This window comes from Nyctibius grandis, chromosome 1 (genome assembly GCF_013368605.1).
Source record: "Nyctibius grandis isolate bNycGra1 chromosome 1, bNycGra1.pri, whole genome shotgun sequence".
NCBI lineage: Eukaryota > Metazoa > Chordata > Aves > Nyctibiiformes > Nyctibiidae > Nyctibius > Nyctibius grandis.
The window spans coordinates 101,710,037-101,732,189 of NC_090658.1; the positions used below are offsets into that span (position 1 = coordinate 101,710,037).

Here is a 22,153-nt window from a genome sequence, read left to right on the forward strand (position 1 = left end):
ATTGCAGAATAGCAAAAAAACATTGGGCATGATCAGGAAGGGTATGGAGAACAAGACAGAAGTCATGATTTCACTGCTATATAAATCCTGAGCAGTCTCACATATTGAGTACTGTGCACAAGTCTGGACCTTGCATCTCAGGGAAGATGTAGTAGAGTTAGAGAAGCTACAGAGGGCAACAAAAATGATGAGGAATTGTATAGTTGCCTTGTAAGAAGAGAGCCCCCCGCGAGCATCAGCCCTGAGCTGCTTCCCCTGCTTTCCCCCCCACCCCGGACCCGGAGGTTCCCGGCAACGAATCAGGAGAGGAGGGGGCGTAGCCGGAGGCACCGCGGGCGATTTAAGCGATTTAAACGCACCACCCCCTGTGGTAGGGTGATAAAGAGCCTCCTGGAGGGCAGGGACTAGTCCCTGGCCAGAGGGGAGAGGGAGACTCAGCTGTGACTGGGTGTGTCCCAGGGCAGGAGAGGCCACAGCAGTTTGCAGCTCGTTGGGGAGGGCGCTGACTCCCACCCAGTGCACAAGGCGAGGAAGGCGCCAAGGAGCTGTGAACCAGGGGTGGCACCAACAGGTATTTCCCAGTTCAGTGGAAGAACAATGGTATCTACCCGGCAGAAGAAGACCAAAATGGATGTGGGAACCCAGACAGAGCTCCCACGGAAGGAGGTGATGGTGCAGGTCGCAGGCTGCAGGGAATGCTACAGCGTCTCTGTGGTGTCAGGGGGCTGTGTGCGCTGTGAGCAAGTAGATGATCTGCTCGGGCGAGCGGCACAGCTGCAAAGCCAGGTTGAAAGGCTTCAAGCTGAAGTAGAAAGGCTTAGGAGCATTCGGGAGGCTGAAATGGAGATAGACTGGTGGAGCCAGGCTCTGCCCTCCCTGCAACAAAAATGGGAGCACCTGCCGGAGAGCTCCCAGGATCGAGGGACCCCTGTACTCTGCCCCTCTCAGGTGGAAAACAATAACCTAGAGGAGAAGAGTGAGTGGAGGCAAGTCTATGGCCGTGGCAAAAGGCGAGTGCCCTCCTTGCCTACCTCGCCTCCACAGGTGCCTCTGAGAAATAGATATGAAGCCCTAGTGGAATACAGCCGGTCCAATGGGGATGTGGTGGAGAGGCAACCTATATCAGAGGTCCCACCACAGTCAGAAAAACCTGACAGGCATATAGCTACCTCCTCCACAAGGAAGAAGAGAAGAGTTTTAGTGGTTGGAGACTCCTTCCTAAAGGGATCTGAGGGCCCAATATGCAGAGCTGACCCCCATCACAGGGAGGTCTGCAGCCTGCCTGGAGCCCGAATCAGGGATATCACCAGGCAACTCCCCAACCTGGTGAAGGCCACAGACTACTACCCCCTGCTGATCTTCCAGACAGGTGGGGAAGAAGCTGCATCCCGTAGTCTGAGGGGGATGAAGAAAGACTACAAGGCCCTAGGACGGTTGGTGAAAGAGTCTGGGGCACAAGTTGTTTTCTCCTCCCTCCTTCCATTTTCAGGTGATGACGTGGGATGGAATAGTAGGATTCTCTCTATTAATGCCTGGCTACGAGACTGGTGCTACAGGCAGAGCTTTGGGTTCTTTGATAATGGCCGGTTTTATAAGACACCAGGCGTGACTGTAATACATGGGAAAGGTTTATGTCGTAAGGGCAAAAGGGTTCTGGGACAGGAATTAGCAGGGCTCATTCGGAGAGCTTTAAACTAGATTCGAAGGGGGATGGGGTAGTAGCTGGGCTTGCACCACTGGGGCAATGCTCTAGTGTTGAGGTAGACCAGGAGGCCCCCCATCCCCTAGGGTGAAATCGGTGTGCTCAGCTCGCTCCCTGAAATGCCTGTACACCAATGCACGCAGCATGGGGAATAAACAGGAGGAGTTAGAAATCCGTGTTCGGTCGGGGGGCTATGATTTAGTGGCAATCACAGAGACTTGGTGGGACACCTCGCATGACTGGAATGTGGTCATGGATGTCTATGTCTTGTTCAGGAAAGACAGGCCGCTAAGGAGAGGTGGTGGAGTTGCTCTTTATGTGAGTGAGCAGCTAGAATGTATTGAGTTCTGTCCAGGGGCGGATCAGGAGCGAGTTGAGAGTTTGTGGGTGCGAATTAAGGGGCAGGCTGGCAGGGGTGATAGTGTAGTGGGTGTCTATTACAGGCCACCGGATCAGGATGAGGAGGGTGATGAGGCCTTCTACAGGCAGCTGAGAGCAGTCTCTCAATTACAGGGCCTGGTTGTTGTGGGGGATTTCAACTACCCTGATATTTGCTGGGAGGCCTACTCAGCCAGCCATCCTCAGTCCAGGAGGTTCCTCCAGTGCATTGATGATAACTTTCTGATGCAAATGGTGGATGAGCCAACTAGGAGAGGAGCGCTGCTGGATCTTATCCTCACTAACAAGGAGGGTCTGGTTGAAGAGGTGAAGGTTGAGGGCAGCCTTGGTTGTAGTGACCATGAGATGGTAGAGTTCAGGATGTCATGTGGCAGGAACAGAATAGCTAGCAGAATCACAACCCTGGACTTCAGGAGGGCCAACTTTGGCCTTTTCAAGCAATTGCTAGGGGAAATCCCATGGGACAGGGTACTAGAAGGTAAGGGGGCCCAAGATAGTTGGTTAGCATTCAAGGACTGCTTCTTCCGAGCTCAAGATCAGAGCATCCCAACAAGTAGGAAGTCAAGGAAGGGTACCAGGAGACCTGCATGGTTAAACAGGGAACTGCTGGGCAAACTCAAGTGGAAGAAGAGGGTGTACAGATCATGGAAGGTGGGGCTGGCCACTTGGGAGGAATATAAGTCTGTTGTCAGAGAATGTAGGGAGGCAACTAGGAAAGCTAAGGCCTCCTTGGAATTAAACCTTGCAAGAGAGGTCAAGGACAACAGAAAGGGCTTCTTCAAATACATTGCAGGTAAAGCCAACACTAGAGGCAATGTAGGCCCACTGATGAATGAGGTAGGGGCCCTGGAGACAGAGGATAAAAAGAAGGCGGAGTTACTGAATGCCTTCTTTGCCTCTGTCTATACTGTTGGAGGCTGTCCTGAGGAGCCCCGGACCCCTGAGGCCCCAGAAGAAGTCAGGATAGAGGAGGAATCTGTCTTGGTAGATGAGGGCTGGGTCAGGGACCAATTAAGCAATCTGGATGTCCATAAATCCATGGGCCCTGATGGGATGCACCCGCGGGTGCTGAGGGATCTGGCGGAAGTCATTGCTAGGCCACTCTCCATCATCTTTGCTAAGTCGTGGGCAACGGGAGAGGTGCCTGAGGACTGGAGGAAAGTGAATGTCACTCCAGTCTTCAAGAAGGGCAAGAAGGAGGACCCGGGTAACTATAGACTAGTCAGCCTCACCTCCATCCCCGGAAAGGTGATGGAACAACTTGTTCTTGATGCTGTCTCTAGGCACATCAAGGATAGGGGGATCATTAGGGGCAGTCAACATGGCTTCACCAAAGGGAAGTCATGCTCAACCAACTTGATAGCCTTTTATGAGGATGTAACCCGGTGGATAGATGATGGTAAAGCTGTGGATGTGGTCTATCTCGATTTCAGTAAAGCGTTTGACACAGTCTCCCACAGCATCCTCGCAGCTAAACTGGGGAAGTGTGGTCTGGATGATCGGGTAGTGAGGTGGATTGTGAACTGGCTGAAGGAAAGAAGCCAGAGAGTGGTGGTCAATGGGACAGAGTCCAGCTGGAGGCCTGTGTCTAGCGGAGTCCCTCAAGGGTTGGTACTGGGACCAGTACTATTCAATATATTCATTAATAACTTGGATGAGGGATTAGAGTGTGCTGTCAGCAAGTTCGCTGATGACACAAAACTGGGAGGAGTGGCTGACGCACCGGAAGGCTGCGCAGCCATTCAGAGAGACCTGGACAGGCTGGAGAGTTGGGCAGGGAGAAATTTAATGAAATATAACAAGGGCAAGTGTAGAGTCCTGCATCTGGGCAAGAACAACCCCATGTACCAGTACAAGTTGGGGGCAGACCTGTTGGAGAGCAGCGGAGGGGAAAGGGACCTGGGGGTCCTAGTGGACAACAGGATGACCATGAGCCAGCAGTGTGCCCTTGTGGCCAAGAAGGCCAATGGCATCCTGGGGTGTATTAGAAGGGGTGTGGTCAGCAGGTCGAGAGAGGTTCTCCTCCCCCTCTACTCTGCCCTGGTGAGGCCGCATCTGGAGTATTGTGTCCAGTTCTGGGCCCCTCAGTTCAAGAAGGACAGGGAACTGCTAGAGAGAGTCCAACGCAGAGCCACGAAGATGATTAAGGGAGTGGAACATCTCCCTTATGAGGAGAGGCTGAGGGAGCTGGGTCTCTTTAGCTTAGAGAAGAGGAGACTGAGGGGTGACCTCATTAATGTTTATAAATATGTAAAGGGCAAGTGTCATGAGGATGGAGCCAGGCTCTTCTCAGTGACATCCCTTGACAGGACAAGGGGCAGTGGGTGCAAGCTGGAACACAGGAGGTTCTACTCAAATATGAGGAAAAACTTCTTTACGGTGAGGGTGACCGAACACTGGAACAGGCTGCCCAGAGAGGTTGTGGAGTCTCCTTCTCTGGAGACATTCAAAACCCGCCTGGACGCGTTCCTGTGTGATATGGTCTAGGCAATCCTGCTCTGGCAGGGGGATTGGACTAGATGATCTTTCGAGGTCCCTTCCAATCCCTAACATTCTGTGATTCTGTGATTCTGTGAATTTTACATTTTCTATGAAATAATACTGTAAATTTAGACATTTTTTTAAAATTAGATTCAAGGTGCATTAAAAAAGATATGCATACCATAGTTTGTACATACACAACCTTGCGTTAACACATGCATTAGTTTCTAAAGCATTTATTTACATCATTGATTTTCTTTCTGCCTAACTTTTTAAATTCCAATCCAAACCCTTAACCACATGGCTCTTGTGTATCACAAAAACCTCAGCTTTTGACATGAGAATAATTTTGCCCTCAGTCCTGTCATTAAATGACTGGAAACGTGACTCCTGAAAGCTTCTGTCTTTTCTGGTGCAGTATCTATCTTTGAATTCCTTTCATATCTCTTTCTTTTCAACTCCATCAAATTCAAGTTTTAAAGCTCTGTCTGGTTATACCTTCTACAAGTCAGTGACTTCCATCTGGATTCTAGTTTCCTTACAAATACCAGGATGCTTACTTCCACTTCCTCAATTGATGTTTAAGGCCACTACCTTTTTCTGCTTCAAGTCTTACCTTACAGTTAATCACTTCATAGTTGTCTACAAAGAAATCGAACAGTAAATGGTACCTGGGGCTTTATATCATAAGTATTCGTAGGAAATTAGACCGTATAATGCACCACATACACACAAGTATGTCAAAAGATAGATTTGTAAATAGCTTATGTATATTTCCAGTAGACTTTTTTCCCCTCATAGTGGACTTACATGAGTTATTTATGTTCAGAATTAGTCTGCTTTATAATTACCTTTTATTATATAAAGCAAAACTTCACTTATATAAAAATACATCTATCATAACATTTTTTTTTTGCCTGGACTCTCTTTTATAAAAATAGATTTTGAAGTGTTGTTAGAAATAATTTTTTTATTTCTAATCAGAGTTTCCAAGGAGGACTAATGAAAAATAGTCTTCTCAGTAGAAAAAAGAAAAAAAAATCCTAACTTCTAAAATCCATTTCTAGATTTTGTTTTAAGAAACAGAGTTGAACTGACACATTATTTGAAAAAATAGTGAATTTTCACTATTTTTATTAAATTGCTAAAATGCATCCCTTCATAATTATTTCAAGCTATGCATTATGACTATGGAAATCATATAGTGTGATATGTAGAAGATTGGAATTTCTTAGGCAGACTGACCTCACTTCCAGAGACAGATGTCAGTATGGACCCACAGATTTGGATAAGGGAGCAATACGCCTTAAGCAAAGTGCTCTGCCTTTCTAGGTCAGTTGCTAAGAGTCCAGATTTCAGAATAACTCCCTGCCAGCAGAACCAGTGGACTGTGCCATGCCAGGTGAGCTCTCTGAAGGGACAGTCAGCCCCTTCCTAGTACAAACAAGATTTACTACACCGTGACGTTCAGAGAACAAGAAATAATAAATTATTTTGCTCTAGTAAATGTAGTGGATCTTGTTTTGCATTGTTTGAACTAAGGATTGTTATAAAACCTACCATTAAAAGAGTTGCACAGCTAGAAATCTTAATATTCTTTCACTTTTTTGCCTTTATTTTTAAATTGCCTTGCTATGCTGAGAAAATCAATAAGAACTTACATGTACTGTAACAATAATTTAGTAAAAATAAAGCTGGAAAATCTGTTCCCCTGTCAGAAGTTTGTATATTCCTTTCATTTACAGCCCCATGGAAACTAATACTTTGATTTAACGTCTGTCTGCCTAAGCATACATTTTAAAGATGCATCCAGTCTTTATTTAAAAACGTAAGGAGGTGGAAAATCAACTACTTTTGACGGTTTTACAGAGTCTGATTCTTAAGTAGTAAAGTTGGACGTTAGCTAGATATATCTGGATTTGCGAATCCAGGTAGTCATTTTTGTACTGACTTTCTCTGGGAGTCTCCTTAATACTCCTTCATATATAATGCTTCTTGTGAAAATAACTGTGCACTGCCATTGTCTCTCTCTCTCTCTCTCTCAGTTTTCTTGGTGATAAACTAAACCTGAGAACACTCATAGAGCCATCAAGAGTTCTGGAACTTCTTACAGCAAAGAACTCACACTGATGATTGCTTTTAATAGCTAGAAACAGACCTGTACTCCATGAATTTGTCTAATCATTTTTAAGCCATATATATTATTTATGTTTTCAGCAGTACCATGTGAAAATGAGATATGTGATGTAATAATGTTTTTTAAAAAAAAAATCTATCCTAAAAATTGTGATAAGTGTTATTTTCCTTAGACTTAGCTTACTGTAAAGAATTTTATCTAGTACCTAAATCATTTTATATTCTCAGTTTTTCGACATCCTTTATAATAAACAGATTCTAGAACTTGGCACAATGTTTCAGTTTCCCCTAGCCATAAAAAGAGGAATAATCACCTGTCTAAGTGTAAGTCACAGTTGCCCTCTCTGAAGACTTAAGGATAACATTAGCAATTTTTTCCATAGCATTGCAATGGGAGTTCATGTTGATAGCTTGGCCATTATGATTTTCAAATTTTTTCCAAGGTCATTGACTGTTAACAACACATAAACTCAAAGGATTCCTTTTTAGATCAAAATGGGAAAAGTGTACGCTTTACAGAAAAAAAAACAAAAACAAAAACAGAAAAAAAAAAGCCTGCTGAAAAGGAGCCCTCCTGGTTTACTCTAAGGAGATTAGATATAAGGAAACTCAAAGATGAGAATAAAGTGTGTCAGACTGGCAAAGTGAAAAGTTGATAAAAACTCTATACAAATAATCAGAATTGTATAATTTCTGTTTTGTTAAATCACTTCATTTATTTATAAGGGAGCTTATTGAAACTGTCCATGTTTTAAAAGATGAGCTGGGAAGGGGGTTATTGGTATGGTGTGAAGTGTGAGTACTGGGCATCATTTACAGATGTGATGATGTGTGAGGAATGAGCAGAGCACCCCAAATGAAGTTAATAAGGGGCACTTACTTTCTTTTGTTTTGGTGCCAGTGGAAGGAACAAACCCCTTTAGAGCAGGAAGATCCTGACAAGATAAGGCCTGAGGAGCAGCTCTTCTGGCCTTCTGGTTTCCTTGGAGATGGATGGCTGCAGCCCTGATTTGAATGAAGTTGCCTCTGAAGGGAACAAACTAGAAAACAGAAAGGGAAAAGAGAGGACAGTGATGGCCACAGAAAAACTAGGCAATACAGCTCAGTTTGGAGCTCTGATATGACAGAAAAGAAAGTTTTACAGCCTATGAACAACTAAGTGTGGTGAGTTAACTTTGTCTGGCTGCCAGATACCCACCCAGCTGCTCTTGCACTCCTCCTCCTCATCAGGACAAGAAGAGGAAATAAGAAGAAAAGCTTTTGGGTCAGGATGAGGACAGGGAGATTGGTCATGGTCACCAGTTGCCTTAATGGGCGAAACAGACTGAACTTGGGGAAGACTAATTTACTATCAATTAAAAATTAAAACACTTTCCTCACAACCTACCAGAAAACATGCCCCTCACAGGCAGGTAAAATTAAGACTTTGTCTTTGAAGCTTAAAAATCATGCATTTTTAAATTCCAAATCAAAATAGCATTTCAGATTTAGTAAAGATTAAAAGGACCCATTGAAAATAAGAAGGTACAAAATGAAGTATAAATAAGTGAGCAGTTGTGACACTTTTATATATCAACAAATTTGTGTTTTGGAAAAACTAAAATGACCCATCTTTGTGAATATTATTTTGGTAATTTTCAGGTTTCTTAGTTATTCAAAGGCAATGTTCCTTTGGCAGGATCTGATCACTTCTAGGTGAGAAAAGGTTAAAGGATATCTTATTAGGTTGGGAACTGGGTACCTGAGATGCCTAAGAAAGTCTTTTTCCTATACTGTACTGGAGAAGAGAGGGAATGTTTCTAGGACTGTGAGTCCCTGAAATGTTGCTCTGATTTGGGAACTGTCTGGTTGGGGGGTTATAGTTAAGATTCAATCTCACGTTATAAAAAGGAAGACAAAACTGAAATAGCATTGTTGGTTAGGTGAGCTTGTCTACAGGGAGTCAGGGTAGTTTGGGATTTTCTGTAGAACCAGCTGTTCCCTAATGCCAAGCTGTGAAGTCAGTCCCTGGTAGAATCTAAGGTAGGCAGGACTTGGTCACAGCTGTGTTGCAACTTCAGTTTGCCATCTGATGTCCTTGTTCTTTTAGACTACAAATTACAGCATTTAGTGTTAGTGAGGTAGCTCACCTACTTTGGGATAAAATTATTTGTGGCGTTTTTAACATAGTTGTGTGTCTGTTCACTGAAACTATTTTCTTGCCTGAGTTAAGGACCGTGCAGACTATCACTTCTCTGGTAAAATGTTTTGTGCAAGTTTAATGATGAAGTTTTAACTGCAGCGCATCAAAGTATACTGGAAAGTGATAGGTGTGATTTCTTTCTTACAAACTGTCTGGTTTTTATGTTATTTTAAAACTAAATACTGTGAGCGGTTTTGTAAGATTTTACAAAAACAATGTATTCCACAGAAGAAAATTAAAAGGTTTTACATTAAGTTTGCAACTTGGTATGGCTGTGATGGCGTATTGAGCCAAAGCTGTGAACACTTGTCTGAGCTTTGAAACTCATCCTTAGTTACTTTGTTGACTTTGATATTTTTTGCATTTCAACTTTTGAATTATAATTAGGTAAAAATTTGATCCATTAATTGATAGATTTTTAATTTATTCTGCTAATGAGCAAAGCAGTAAAACCAGAAGTAGCAGAGAGGGAAACAAGTGAATACAAATCAAGAAGACTAGACAAAAAAAGTTACCGGAATAGAGAAAAAGCTAGAAAGTTGGAACTGTGAATTGAGATGTTTTATAAACAGAAGAAAGCTTATGTTTGCCAACAACAAATAAAACTAATATAGCAAAGGAATGCTTCTAAAACCTAGATACAGGATTTTTAGCAGTCTCTAGATCTATCCCCATTGTCCTGTGGGATGTATACTTCACTTAGTTTATGTAATGCTCACTAATAAGTCATCCTATAGACACGGAGCTGGAGAGCTTATAGGAAAATAAGGTGTTTTCTTATAATTCCCCATGGATATCCGAATTTCCATTCTGTCAAAGCAACTGTAGTACCTGCAGGAAACCTAAGTGTCCTTGCATATCCTTAAAGAATTAAACCTTCTAAACTTACAGCAGTGTGAGAATAAATTTAAAATACTGGGTTTAGCTAGACTGTTTCGGTGGCAGCAGCAAAATAAAACTCCTTTGGGATATAGGCAAAAGCTAGGTTTCTGTGCTTAAGGGCAAAACCACATTTTTGCGCTAGCAATTGCACTAACTAAACTCTCCTGTGAGTCAGGAGAAACATTAATTTGCTGCTACTTTGCACGGTTTGGATTTGATGACTTTCACATTAGCTTTATCAGAGGGAATTGTTACTGTGTGAACACGTAAACACTTCTACATGTTTCTATTTGCAATATGATGCATTAATTGATAATAAGAAAGCATTTATCAGGAAATATTTGATAAAAGGCTTATGTGCGTTAGTTAATATAAGTAGTTTTTTATTCTGTCCACAATTGTCTTACTAATGTGGATTTTTTCACTGCAATAGGCCCTACTATAAAAACTTATAAGGAATGATTGTATAAACTGTTGCTCGAAAACATGCTTTAAAATTTTAATGAAAGAATCATGAGTGGGAAGCACATACTTATGGCTGTAAGACTGCTTATATAAAAATATATTTGCATTTCTCCAACAGTAATTAGTAGGGACATGCATAGTTTCAGGAGTGAGTATGAGTTGTAATCAAAGGATCTCTATATAAACAAAAATTGCCCCAAATTAGAGACTTTTGCTTATCAGACAATAAAAACAGTCCAACACTTTTTCTGATCTCTAGATTCAGTCGCCTGCACTTGCTATTGATATGAATGAATAAGTAATGTGTTTTAAAGCTGTGTAGTCATTGTGTTATTATTTCTCTCCTCAGGAATGTGAGTCTGCTCCCTGCATTAATGGAGGTTCTTGTCAAGATGCGGTCAATGCATTTGTTTGTACTTGCCTGAGTGGGTACACTGGCAGGTTTTGTGAAGTTGATGTTGATGTTTGCAGTGAGCCCACATTGAACTCAGTTCTCTGTTACAATGGAGGTGTATGTGTTGATGGACCTGGAAGAACTTTTCATTGCAGGTTAGTGTGAATGCTGTCATATAACAGCTTTAGTTAATACACATTGTTTTGCCAAGATTTCAAGGCGTTGTCGTTACTATGAGCAGTACGTGAACTCAGTTGGATTTGATGCTCAGTCTAGTGCTCAGAAATGTTGTTATCTTAAACCATTCACAATTTAACATCAGGCCCTTTATCTGGAAACTTATCTTCTAGTGCTTTTCAGAATTACATGTGGAAAATTCTAACATAAACTGATCCTAAAAAATCTAAAATCATTATGTTTACGGGTATGTATGTACTCCTGTGTTTTGTACTCAAAGAGAAAAAAATTAATTTGCAATCAACTTTAGATGACAGGTAGTTTGTACAGTATGTGTGCACAGACATATATCCAAAGAAATTTCCTATGATCCATCATCGTCATTTGCTGGCTGTTTAAGGCTTCTGACTAAATACATGTAATTTTACAGCTTATATACCTGTAATATAGCAAAACTCCTTTAAAGTTAAGCTACTCTATACATTGTATATGTTATTGTCTACTACTTCTAATAAATATATCAACTCACAATTATTATCTAAATCCCTGTTCAGTTGCTATATTTGTAGAAATATAAAATACTAAGAAAATATTTTATAAACATACTTAAGAATGCAGCATAAATATCTTCCCCTATACAATCATGTGATCAATAGCTGGATTTTGATTGATGGCCAAAATTGAAGCTTAAGGATAATAGTTTTATTTTTAACAAAATCTGCTAATGTTAAGGCAAGAATGATTATTCTTAGTTCTGTGTAACAATTTGATAGCTTTATAAGGTACTGTAAGAAATGAAACTAATTTCATTTCTTATGAAAAGAATAAGATAAAGAAACAAACATATTGTTTCCAATCCATGGCTCAGTTTCTACCTGCTGATCCTTTGTGTCCTTCTGTTAATAGTTATGGAATTTTATTAGTATTCAACAGAATTAACAAGGCAAATGGCCCATGGACAGCTAGGAATTACTATTGTTGTAATTTAAGCAAATATTTTCATTGATTGATGGTATTGTTTTCCGGAATCTGAGAAGATGGTCATCTGTGATTAGTTTTTATCCCACAACTAAATGGTGAAGTTACAATGACTCTTGAGGCAGACAAACACAGTAACGGACAAAATCTCCATATGTCAAGTGAGATACAATCATAGAATCATAGAATCACAGAATGGTTTGGGTTGGAAGGAACCTTAAAGATCATTTAGTTCTAACCCTCCTGCCACGGGCAGGGACACCTTTCAACTAGACCAGGTTGCTCAAAGCCTCATCCAGCCTGGCCTTAAACACGGCCAGGGAGGGGGCAGCTGCAGCTTCTCTGGGCAACTTGTTCCAGTGTCTCACTACCCTCACAGTAAAGAATTTCTTCCTAATATCTAATCTAAATCTACCCTCTTTCAGTTTAAAACCATTCCCCCTCGTCCTGTCACTACATGCCCTTGTAAAAAGTCCCTCTCCAACTTTCCTGCAGGCCCCCTTCAGATACTGGAAGGCTGCTATGAGGTCTCCCCGGAGCCTTCTCTTCTCCAGGCTGAAGAGCCCCAACTCTGTCAGCCTGTCTTCATATGAAAGGTGCTCCATCCCTCTGATCATCTTTGTGGCCCTCTTCGGGACTCGCTCCAACTGCTCCATGTCTTTCCTGTACTGAGAGCCCCAGAGCTGGACGCAGTACTCCACGGGGGTCTCACGAGAGCAGAGTAGAGGGGCAGAATCACCTCCCTTGACCTGCTGGTCACGCTGCCTTTGATGCATCCCAGGATGCGGTTGGCCTTCTGGGCTGCAATCGCACATTGCCGGCTCATGTTGAGCTTCTCGTCAACCATCACCCCCAAGTCCTTCTCCTCAGGGCTGCTCTCAGTCCATTCTCTACCCAGCCTGTATTTGTGCTTGGGATTGCCCCGACCCATATGCAGGGCCTTGCACTTGGCCTTGTTGAACTTCACACGGTTTGCACAGGCCCAGCTCTCAAGCCTGTCAAGGTCCCTCTGGATGGCATCCCTTCCCTCCAGCGTGTCGACCACACCACACAGCTTGGTGTCATCAGCACACTTGCTGAGGGCGCACTCAATCCCACTGTCCATGTCGCCGAAAAAGATGTTAAACAGGACAGGTCCCAATACCAACCCCTGAGGAACACCACTCATCACTGGTGTCCACTTGGACATCAAGCCATTGACAGCAACTTTTTGAGTGTGACCATCCATCCAATTCCTTATCCACCGAGTGGTCCATCCATCAAGTCCATGTCTCTCCAGTTTAGAGACAAGAATGTCATAAGGGACAGTGTCAAATGCTTTGCACAATTCCAGGTAGATGACATCAGTTGCTCTTCCTCTGTTCACCAGCTCTATAACCCCATTGTAGAAGGCCACCAAATTTGTCAGGCATGATTTGCCCTTAGTGAAGCCATGTTGGCTGTCACCAATCATATCCTTGATTTCCACGTGCCTTAGTGTAGTTTCCAGGAGGATCTGCTCCATGATCTTGCCAGGCACAGAGGTGAGACTGACTGGCCTGTAGTTTCCCAGGTCTTCCTTTTTTCCCTTCTTGAAGATGGGGGTTATGTTTCCCCTTTTCCAGTTAGTGGGAACTTCCCCAGACTGCCACGACTTCTCAGAAATGATGGATAGTGACTTAGCAACTTCATCCTTCAGTTCCCTCAGGACCCGTGGATGCACTTCGTCAGGTTCCATGGACTTGTGCATCTTCAGGTTCCTTAGATGGTCTTAAACCTGATCTTCTCCTACAGTGGGCAGTTCTTCATTCTCCCAGTCCCTGCTTCTGCCTTCTGCAACTTGTGCGCTGTGGCTTGAGCACTTGCTGGTGAAGATTGAGGCAAAAAAGTCATTGAGTACCTCAGCCTTCTCCATATCCCGGGTAACCAGGTCTCCCATTTCCTTCTGGAGAGGGCCGTTTTGGCTAGTTTTCCTTTTATAAAATAATTATATTCATGATCATAGAATCACAGAATATTTTGAGTTTAGAAGTGACCTTTAAAGATCATCCAATTCAACCCCGTGTCATGGGACAGGGACATCTTTCACTGTATTAGGTTGCTCAAAGCCCAGTCCAACCTGACCTTGAACACTTACAGTGATGGGGCATCCACAACTTCTCAGGGCAACCTGTTCCAGTATCTCACCATCTTCATTGTAAAAAAATTGTTCCTTATATCCAATTTAAATTTACCCTCTTTCAGTTTGAAAACATTGTCCCTTGTCCTGTCACTACAGGCCCTGGTAAAAAGTCTTTCTCTATCTTTCTTATAAGCTGCCTTTAAGTATTGAATGCCACAATGAGGTGTCCCCAGAGCCTTCTGTTCTTCAGGGTAAACATCCCCATCTCTCTCAGCCTGTCTTCATAGGAGAGGTGTTCCAGCCCTCTGGTCTTACTTGTGACCATGCTTTGGACCTGCTCTAAGAGATCCATGTGTTTCTTGTACTCAGAGCCCCAGAGCTGGATGCAGTACTCCAGGTGGGATCTCACCAGAGCAGAGTAGAGGGGCAGAATCACCTCCCTCAACCTGCTGGCCACGCTTCTTTTGATGCAGCCCAGGATGCAGTTGGCCTTCTGGGCTGCAAGCGCACATTGCCGGCTCATGTCCAGCTTTTCATCCGTGAATACCACAAGTCCTTCTCCTCAGCACTGCTCTCAATCCCTTCATCCCCAGCCTGTATTGGTTTCGGGGGTTGCCTTGACCCAGATGCAGGACATTGCACTTGGCGTTGTTGAACTTAATGAGATTTGCATGGGCCCACTCCTCAAGTCTGTCAGGGTGCCTCTGGATGGCATCCCTTCCCTCAAGCAAATCAGCTGCAGCACTCAGCGTGGTGTCATCCACAAACTTGCTGAGGATTCACTCAATCTCACTATGTCATCGATGAAGATATTAAATAGTATTGGTCCCATTATAACTCAAATATATCATGGTTTAGCTTAAACCTCTCAATACATGCTAAAATAATTCACATTAGCTTACTTCTGCAGTGGGTTGCTACTTGCACAAAGACTGTTTCTGTGGCTCAGATGTCTGGTAATTTTTTAGCACCTATTGTTTGATCACCACTCTGAACATTCAGTCCTGTGCATTCTCCTATTTCTTCTTTCCTAGCTCATGTTCACTCTGACCTCCTTTTTTCAAGCTTTGGGTGCTGCAGCATCCTTTCTTCTTTCACAATGAATTTTCTGAATTAAATGAAACTACTTATATTTCTCATGTTTTCTGCTTGGAAACTTATTCCAACCGTTGTGAGGGTAACTACCTTGCACTTGCTTCTGAGCCCAGCATTGGCCATTCAGGAGTAGCTGTTCATGGAATCAGAGTCAGGAAAATTCCAAACAGTTAAAATCAGGATTTTTAGTGTTGCCAAGATCACAAAGGTTTTCATGAGTGATGTAAGACGATAGTGAGGCAAGTTGATGTGAGATATGGTTGTGATCCTGGAAAAAGAAGTTCTATACTTGATATAAATTTCTTCTTCTAAGGGGTCCAGGGAAATGACTTTTTTCAGCTGATGGCCTCTTCTATGTTGATATGCTTTGGAAGACAGACATAGCTCTGTTTCTTATCCTCAGCTGCTGCCGTTCCAAGTAGTGTGTACAAGGTGGAAATAAGAAACAAAAGATCATTAAGTCGAGTTTGTTCCTGTACTGTGTACATTATGATGTAAACACTCCTTTTCTACCCTGCCTTCCACTTGCTTTAAGCAGTCTGAACAAAACTCATGTACAGACTGGTGAATAGGACTGATACAGAGGATGGAAAAGCAGAATGATTGAAAAATAAGGAAGGGAAAAATAACTCCTACTCTAGCAAAATGCCACAAGCATCCAAATGAATAAGGAATCTTCATGCCTGTTACACACACACTGTGGAACGGGCAGGAGGAAAAACAAAATCCAATACCGTTTACAGTCTCCTTGTTTTGGTGATCTGGCTTGGGATGTTTGTATTATAGTGGCTGGTAAAAGTGGAAGCGGCAAGTAATGAAGAGTGTCCAGTAATGGGTAAGTGTCAGGCTGCCTTAACTGTGGGCAGCACTGCCAGCTTCAGCTATGATGTATGTGCTATTTTACCCAGTAGTACAGTGAATGGTTCAGCTTTTTTTGAATTATGTGGGAATCAATTACATGAACAACCCTGCAGGCTTCTTCCTGAAATGAATATGAAAAATGCCCTTTGGGATAGCCCTTGGATTGTGTGTTATCTGAAATATCTTTCCATCTTCAAACCCTGGGTTTAAAATTAAAACAACTCATTGGAAATGAGAGGGGTGCTGGGAGTTATAATTCAGTTCTGTCCTGGGCAGGCTGCCACTGAATCAGGGCTTCAGGAAACAGATTACCATCTGAAAGGATGCCCACCTACCTTGCTTTGTATTTTAGTCATCTTAATTAAAGGAACTGGCTGCCACAACAACAAACACAATATAAATTAGCAAATTAATAATAAAGCTATCATTGGGCTCAGGGGGGCTTTCAGAAGACAATTCAACCCGACCTACATATGGTTGATATAATGAGTATGTTATAGGAATTCTGAAGCCTTTTCATAGTATTTTCCAAGTATTTTAAGGAAGAGAAACTGTTCCACATAAAATACCAGATTTTTTTTTTTTATTACATTTAATCCACAGGGGGTTCTTCCTCACTTTTGCATTTTTTTTGGTCCCAGACCATTCAGTATGTTTGGCTTGGGATTTAAAAAAAGTAAAAATAACAACAGTTAAAAAAATTCCTCCCTCCCTAGTCATGCTTTCATTGAGCCTTTTTCAGATGTGCATTTCAGGTACTTCCTGCTTACTAGGTTTAAAAGTAATGCTATCTTGAGAAGGATTATCTGTGCAGTGCTTTCAGTCTGATCAGGTGAAAGTAATGTCAACAATCTTATGACAAGCCTTGCTTTAGATAAAGTTGTTGAAAATTATAGCTTCATTGCACTTTTTCAGCACATTATATCACATTTGGGTTTTGTAATATTTTTGTTAGGGAAAACAGAGGTAATTTTTTGTCATTCTGCCTTTCATCATCCACTCTGAGAAATTTTTTTTCAGAATTTAGAAGTATTTTGAACCTGCTTTGTCAGGGGGTTGGACTAGATGATCTCCAGAGGTCCCCTCCAACCCTTAACCATTCTGTGATTATGTGATTTAGTGGTGTAAGATAACTTTGTTGGTCTTAGAAATGTGTAAGGTTACAAGTAAGTTTGATCCTATCATTTGATTCATAAAGGGAGACTGGTGCTTTTTAAATCTGCTTTTTGGATTATATTTTACTACATTATTTGGTTCAGAACTGAAACTTTTTTGCAGCATCTTTCAGAGATTAGTTTATACTCACAAGGCAATTCTATGGGCTTGATTTTTATATTCTAAAGGCAGGTAAGAGTGAATATTTGATCAACAGAATACCTGATCAATAGAATAACAAGGTTTTTCTTCCAGAGATTTTAGTAAGAAAGAATTCTAAAACAGGAATATGTTGTTCTACATTTCCTCCAAATAAAGTGTAATTATTTTGAAATGTTTATTATGATACCTACTACTTATTCTTATCTGTGACTATGAACTGATTGTAATGAATGGAATGATAAGTAGTGAAAGACTGGGTACTGCTGTTTATAATCTCAAATGTACATGAGACAAGGTTGAAGGACTTTTGACTCATATTCAACCAAGCATTCACTAGCATTTGTAAAATAATATAACCTAATAATTACTTGAATACTAAGTTAAAGGGGCAAATAATGTTGTCAAAAACAGTCATAATAGTACATCATATACATCAGCTAGTATCCTTGGAACATCTTGCAAAAATCTTTAAAATACACCACTTTTGTACATCTTCAAGTGGTAGAAACTGCGCTGGAAAAAAGTAGAAAATCTGTATAATTTAGCCTGACTTCTGACTTTGATAAGGATAAGGGACTAGTATTATGATGGAGTGTATCATATTAAATTGAATTCAAGTATCAGTCAAAAGACATCCACAAAACCTGTACGCAACTTAAATTTTTTTCTTCCTTGGGATTCTTCATGTGCCATTTGGCACTCAGAAAAGCCTTTTATTTTCATCTTGTAACTATTCTTCCCTTTTCTTTCTCTCAGTAAAATCAAATTGCTCTTGAAAACATTTGCTTTACATTCTTTTATATATTTTCTTTATTTTTTTGCCACAGTTGGAGCACATGTAGAACATGTAATTAAAAACCAAAGCTATCCTACAATCTTATTCTTGTGCTGCCTAGGAAAAGCTGGTAACAATAAACTAAGATTAGTACATTCACATTCTTGTATACTATTGATAAGGAAGCAAAGTTTAGATTTTAAAATATCTTGTTTCCAGTCCCCTTCTATTTTAATTTGCTTTATCTGTGTGAGCAAGGTGTCTCAATGGAGCACCACTCCTTATAACTAGCTAAGGACTCTGCAGGGATCCAGGAGGGGGATTAAAACAATTCAAGAGTGGAGATGCTGTATGAGCAAAAAACTGGAGTCTGAAAAATGTATTACTCTCTAACTCTGGCATTCAGACTGCACATGAGATAAGAAATGATAAAGTAGAATGGTTTGTATTAGAGCATGTATAAGGTAAATAATATATTGCTAGTATGAGGCAGATAGTTGTGGGGGGAGCCTACGGGTGCAGAGTCTTATAGGGCAACCTAGGCAACTGTATGTAAAAAAGCTGCTATTTAATTCTGTCATGGTATGCAAAAGGAGTTAATCTGTGTGGTTTTGAAGAATCAAAGTTGTTTAGGGTTTGATAAGTGACAGTCATGTATTTAAATTGAAAGCTATTGCAGATTGCAAATCAAACAAAATAGAGTTCGCTCTTGAAGAAACACTACTTTAGATGGGTGCAGCCACGTTTTGAATTAATTGGGCTTTGCATGTCTCCATAAGAAATTGTCCTTAGCAAATTGTAATAATCCAATCTGAAGTTGACAGATGCGTTGATTGCTGTAATGATGAAGCCCACCTTGAAAAAGTACGATGGAAATTTGGCCAGCAATGATGATGTGAATACTTCTGACTATTGCTGCCAAGAATGTATATTGCATTATCATTTTCCCTCTGACTTCCCAGTCAACTATATGACAAAACAAAACGTGATGCCACCATATATAAGAAACTGTCTTTTAAACAGAAATGTCATTTATCAGTACTGTACATTCAGTCCTTCATCCCAAAGGAAACAGAACTGTTCTTTGAAGCTGTTCATGTCAGCTGTACCTCCAGGCAATAATCAAAAGGTTCTCCTGCACCTCAAAAGGCTTAACATGTGGAGCATTTGCACAGCTGTGTACCCCCATCAACACAGAGTGACTTAATGATAAAGTATTCGTTTTGAGACTCACTCAGGTCATATGTGCCATGTAACAGAAAAGGCATGCTTCTGTTGGAAGATTGTTAACTGAAAAGCTTCGTTTCATTTAGCTGTTGATAGACAGCTTGCAAGGTCTGAACAAAGTTGCAGAGTGCACGTTACACGGAACTATGTATCTAAATTTCTCAGGGCACTGAGATAAGTGTAAGAAGAAAGTAATTTTATGATGTGGAAGGAGTGACTCCAATTCACTGGAACATCAGAATCTCTTAAAACAGGCAAGTTGTAAAACAATAGGTTCTCACTTTCGTATGTGCTATGAATACATACGCAGTACTCTCTTTCTTTTTTGATCTCCTCTGTGTGAAAACAGATGCCCCTCCATTTATATGTAGATAATGAGATGGGTTCTGCATGACTTGCTTATTTAATAATCAGCTGCTTAGTTCTTTACATTTAGTGAAGCATGAGTATTTTAGAGTTTGCATTGTGTGTATGTATTAGGTTACATGAAAATATAAGAATGGATGTACTGGTTCAAGCCAAGAACCAGCTAACCCTGTACGCTCTTTCTAATGGTAGCCATAAGCAGATTGCCAGGAAAGAATATGAAAAGTGCATGCATATTGCTTGTCCTCCAGTACTCTCCCATGCTCCCTAAAACAGGGATTTTCCTGAGCGTGTTGTGGTTTGTTCAGTAGAAATTAGTGAGTCTCTAAGTACTTACACAGTCTTTCCTTGAACCTACATAAACTTCTCCTCCAAGCAGGGAGCTTTGACTAGGCAGTCTCCAGAGGTCCTTGCCAACATCTGCTGTCCTGTGATGATACCATTCATCAAGCAGACCCACAGGTCTAGCCTGTTGCATGAAAAAATGCCTCTCTTTTTTAATTTTAAATACTGTTCCTGCTACTTTATTTCATGTCCCTTAATTCTAGTGTGGAAAAGGAGAATGAAAAGCTGATTACAAGTCATCCTTGCTTTTGTGGGCCACTATCATATTGCCCCATGCTCCTTCCTTTCCAGGCTAAAGATTTCTGGCTATTTCAGTCCTTCCTGCTTCAGAAGCCATCCCAAACTTCTGGTCATCCTTGATGCCCTTTTTCAAAGCTTTTTAATTTCTATTTTGTCTTTACTGACACAAGGGGACAAGAAGTACACACAGTATCGAAGCTATGGGCCAATATGTGATTTATACAGTGGCATAATGTTTTATTTCTCCTTCTCTATTCCTCCCATAATAACAACAACTACCATTTTGTTGATGCTGGGAGGAGAGGGAACACAGGCGTTTCAGTTTCATTCTCAAGTTGTCTGATCACTGAACTGTAGTTTCCATGGCGAATCAGATAAAGTTGGCATACTAACATGTTCCTATACTACTACGTGTATAATTAGTTTACCTATAAATATACATATAAATATACATGTGTGATTTTTCATTACATTGCACTTCTTTATTTAATCAAAATCCTATTCTTACTGTCAGAGTAATAAGAATAGGTAATTATGTTAATGACAATGTCTAACCCTTTATTCCATTTTATAATGACAAATGCTCTACACTTTCAACTAAAACCAGTACTGTAATCATTGAAATGTTAATATATAATTTAACAAAGTAGTACTCCCAAGTGAATTATAGTTCTGAATTATTTTAGAAATATTTTTTAGAAATCTTGTTGAGAAGCAGCTTTGGTGCTTGTAGCTTGCATACTTTCTAATAAGTTTTGATTAATATATGCCTTATTGCTCCCTTGCTTATTCAGATTGGATCAAATTGATAAGTTGCTCTTTTTTTATGATATTGCATGAAAGGTAAAGGAATATATCATAGCTGTAAAGAGGCAATACATCCATTTTAGAGAGGTTTCTCCTATACTAGCAAATTTACCAGAAGGTAAAGATCACAGAATTTGGAAAGAGTATTTGAAACAAACAAATAATGTGTCTAAAGATGTTTAATGTGTGCAGTATGCCTGACGGAATAGCTGCTATAGCTGTGTCCCCTAACGATTCTGGGCAAAAGTAGAGAAAAATTCTCATCCTGTCACTCAAGTGGATATTTATATTGATATTCAAACATCATATCAAACCATTTTAGATATCTACAGAGGCATTTTGCTAATTAAATAGCAAAATAGAATGGGAAAAATTGAAAATGGTAAGAGGCTGTAAAAGTGGAGCATGAAGAAAGGCAAGTCATTAATAAACATATCCCAAACATGGCTACTGTTTTTTTTTTTAATAGATGCATGTTCTGTCTTGTTGCATTTTACCAGTGATATTTATAATGGTAGTACTGCATCTAGTCAAAATTACACACTCTCCTTACCATTTTAAAGTCTAAAATTCAACAATAAAGTGCAATCTGCTAGAGAATTAGCATTGTCTACAAAAATGCAGACAACAGTGTCTGGAAATGAGGCACTGAAAACTAGCAGAAAAAAAAACACCAAAAAGCAAAACACAAGTCTAGTACAAATCACCCAGCTGCCCAGTCCTGGAATAAAACCATTTAAATGCTTATATCTGCATGGCTATTGCCAATTGATATATTCTGGTTTTTTAAGCAAACCTTTTAAAAATTCATTGCCTGAAAAGACACAGGATGTCTCTACCCTCTGTATATATCGGTTCTGGTTTTTGTTTTTGTTTTTCTGGCTAAGTTGGTTTCTGACTTCATTGAACAGAAGCCAAACAAGAATAGCTACTGGGAATCCCATTCACGTCCCCATTATGCAAGATGCAGTGACTGAACAGTTGGGAATGTGCCTGTAACAGAACATTTCAATTTTTTCTAGCCACACACAGAGAATATTTAATTCAACATTACCCGAAACATGCATGCCTAAATACAATCCAACACCTGGAAGAAGATTTAAAATTTCACAGTGCTTTAAGATGTAATGTGCTGCTTGTTTGTTTAGAATTCCATATGGAATACTAAAGCACACTACACAAGTGATTCAAACACACATCACCTTTGCTGTTTTTGCTGTTAC

General features: G+C 40.8%; 1 protein-coding gene across 1 annotated transcript in view; it reads left to right on the plus strand.

Annotated features, from left to right (window-relative positions):
* EYS (eyes shut homolog) overlaps positions 1-22,153 on the plus strand; it is a 1,023,158-nt gene that overhangs the window by 494,223 nt on the left and 506,782 nt on the right. The window contains 1 exon segment of the mRNA XM_068405393.1: positions 10,597-10,796. Within this exon segment, the coding sequence (XP_068261494.1) occupies positions 10,597-10,796 (200 nt within the window).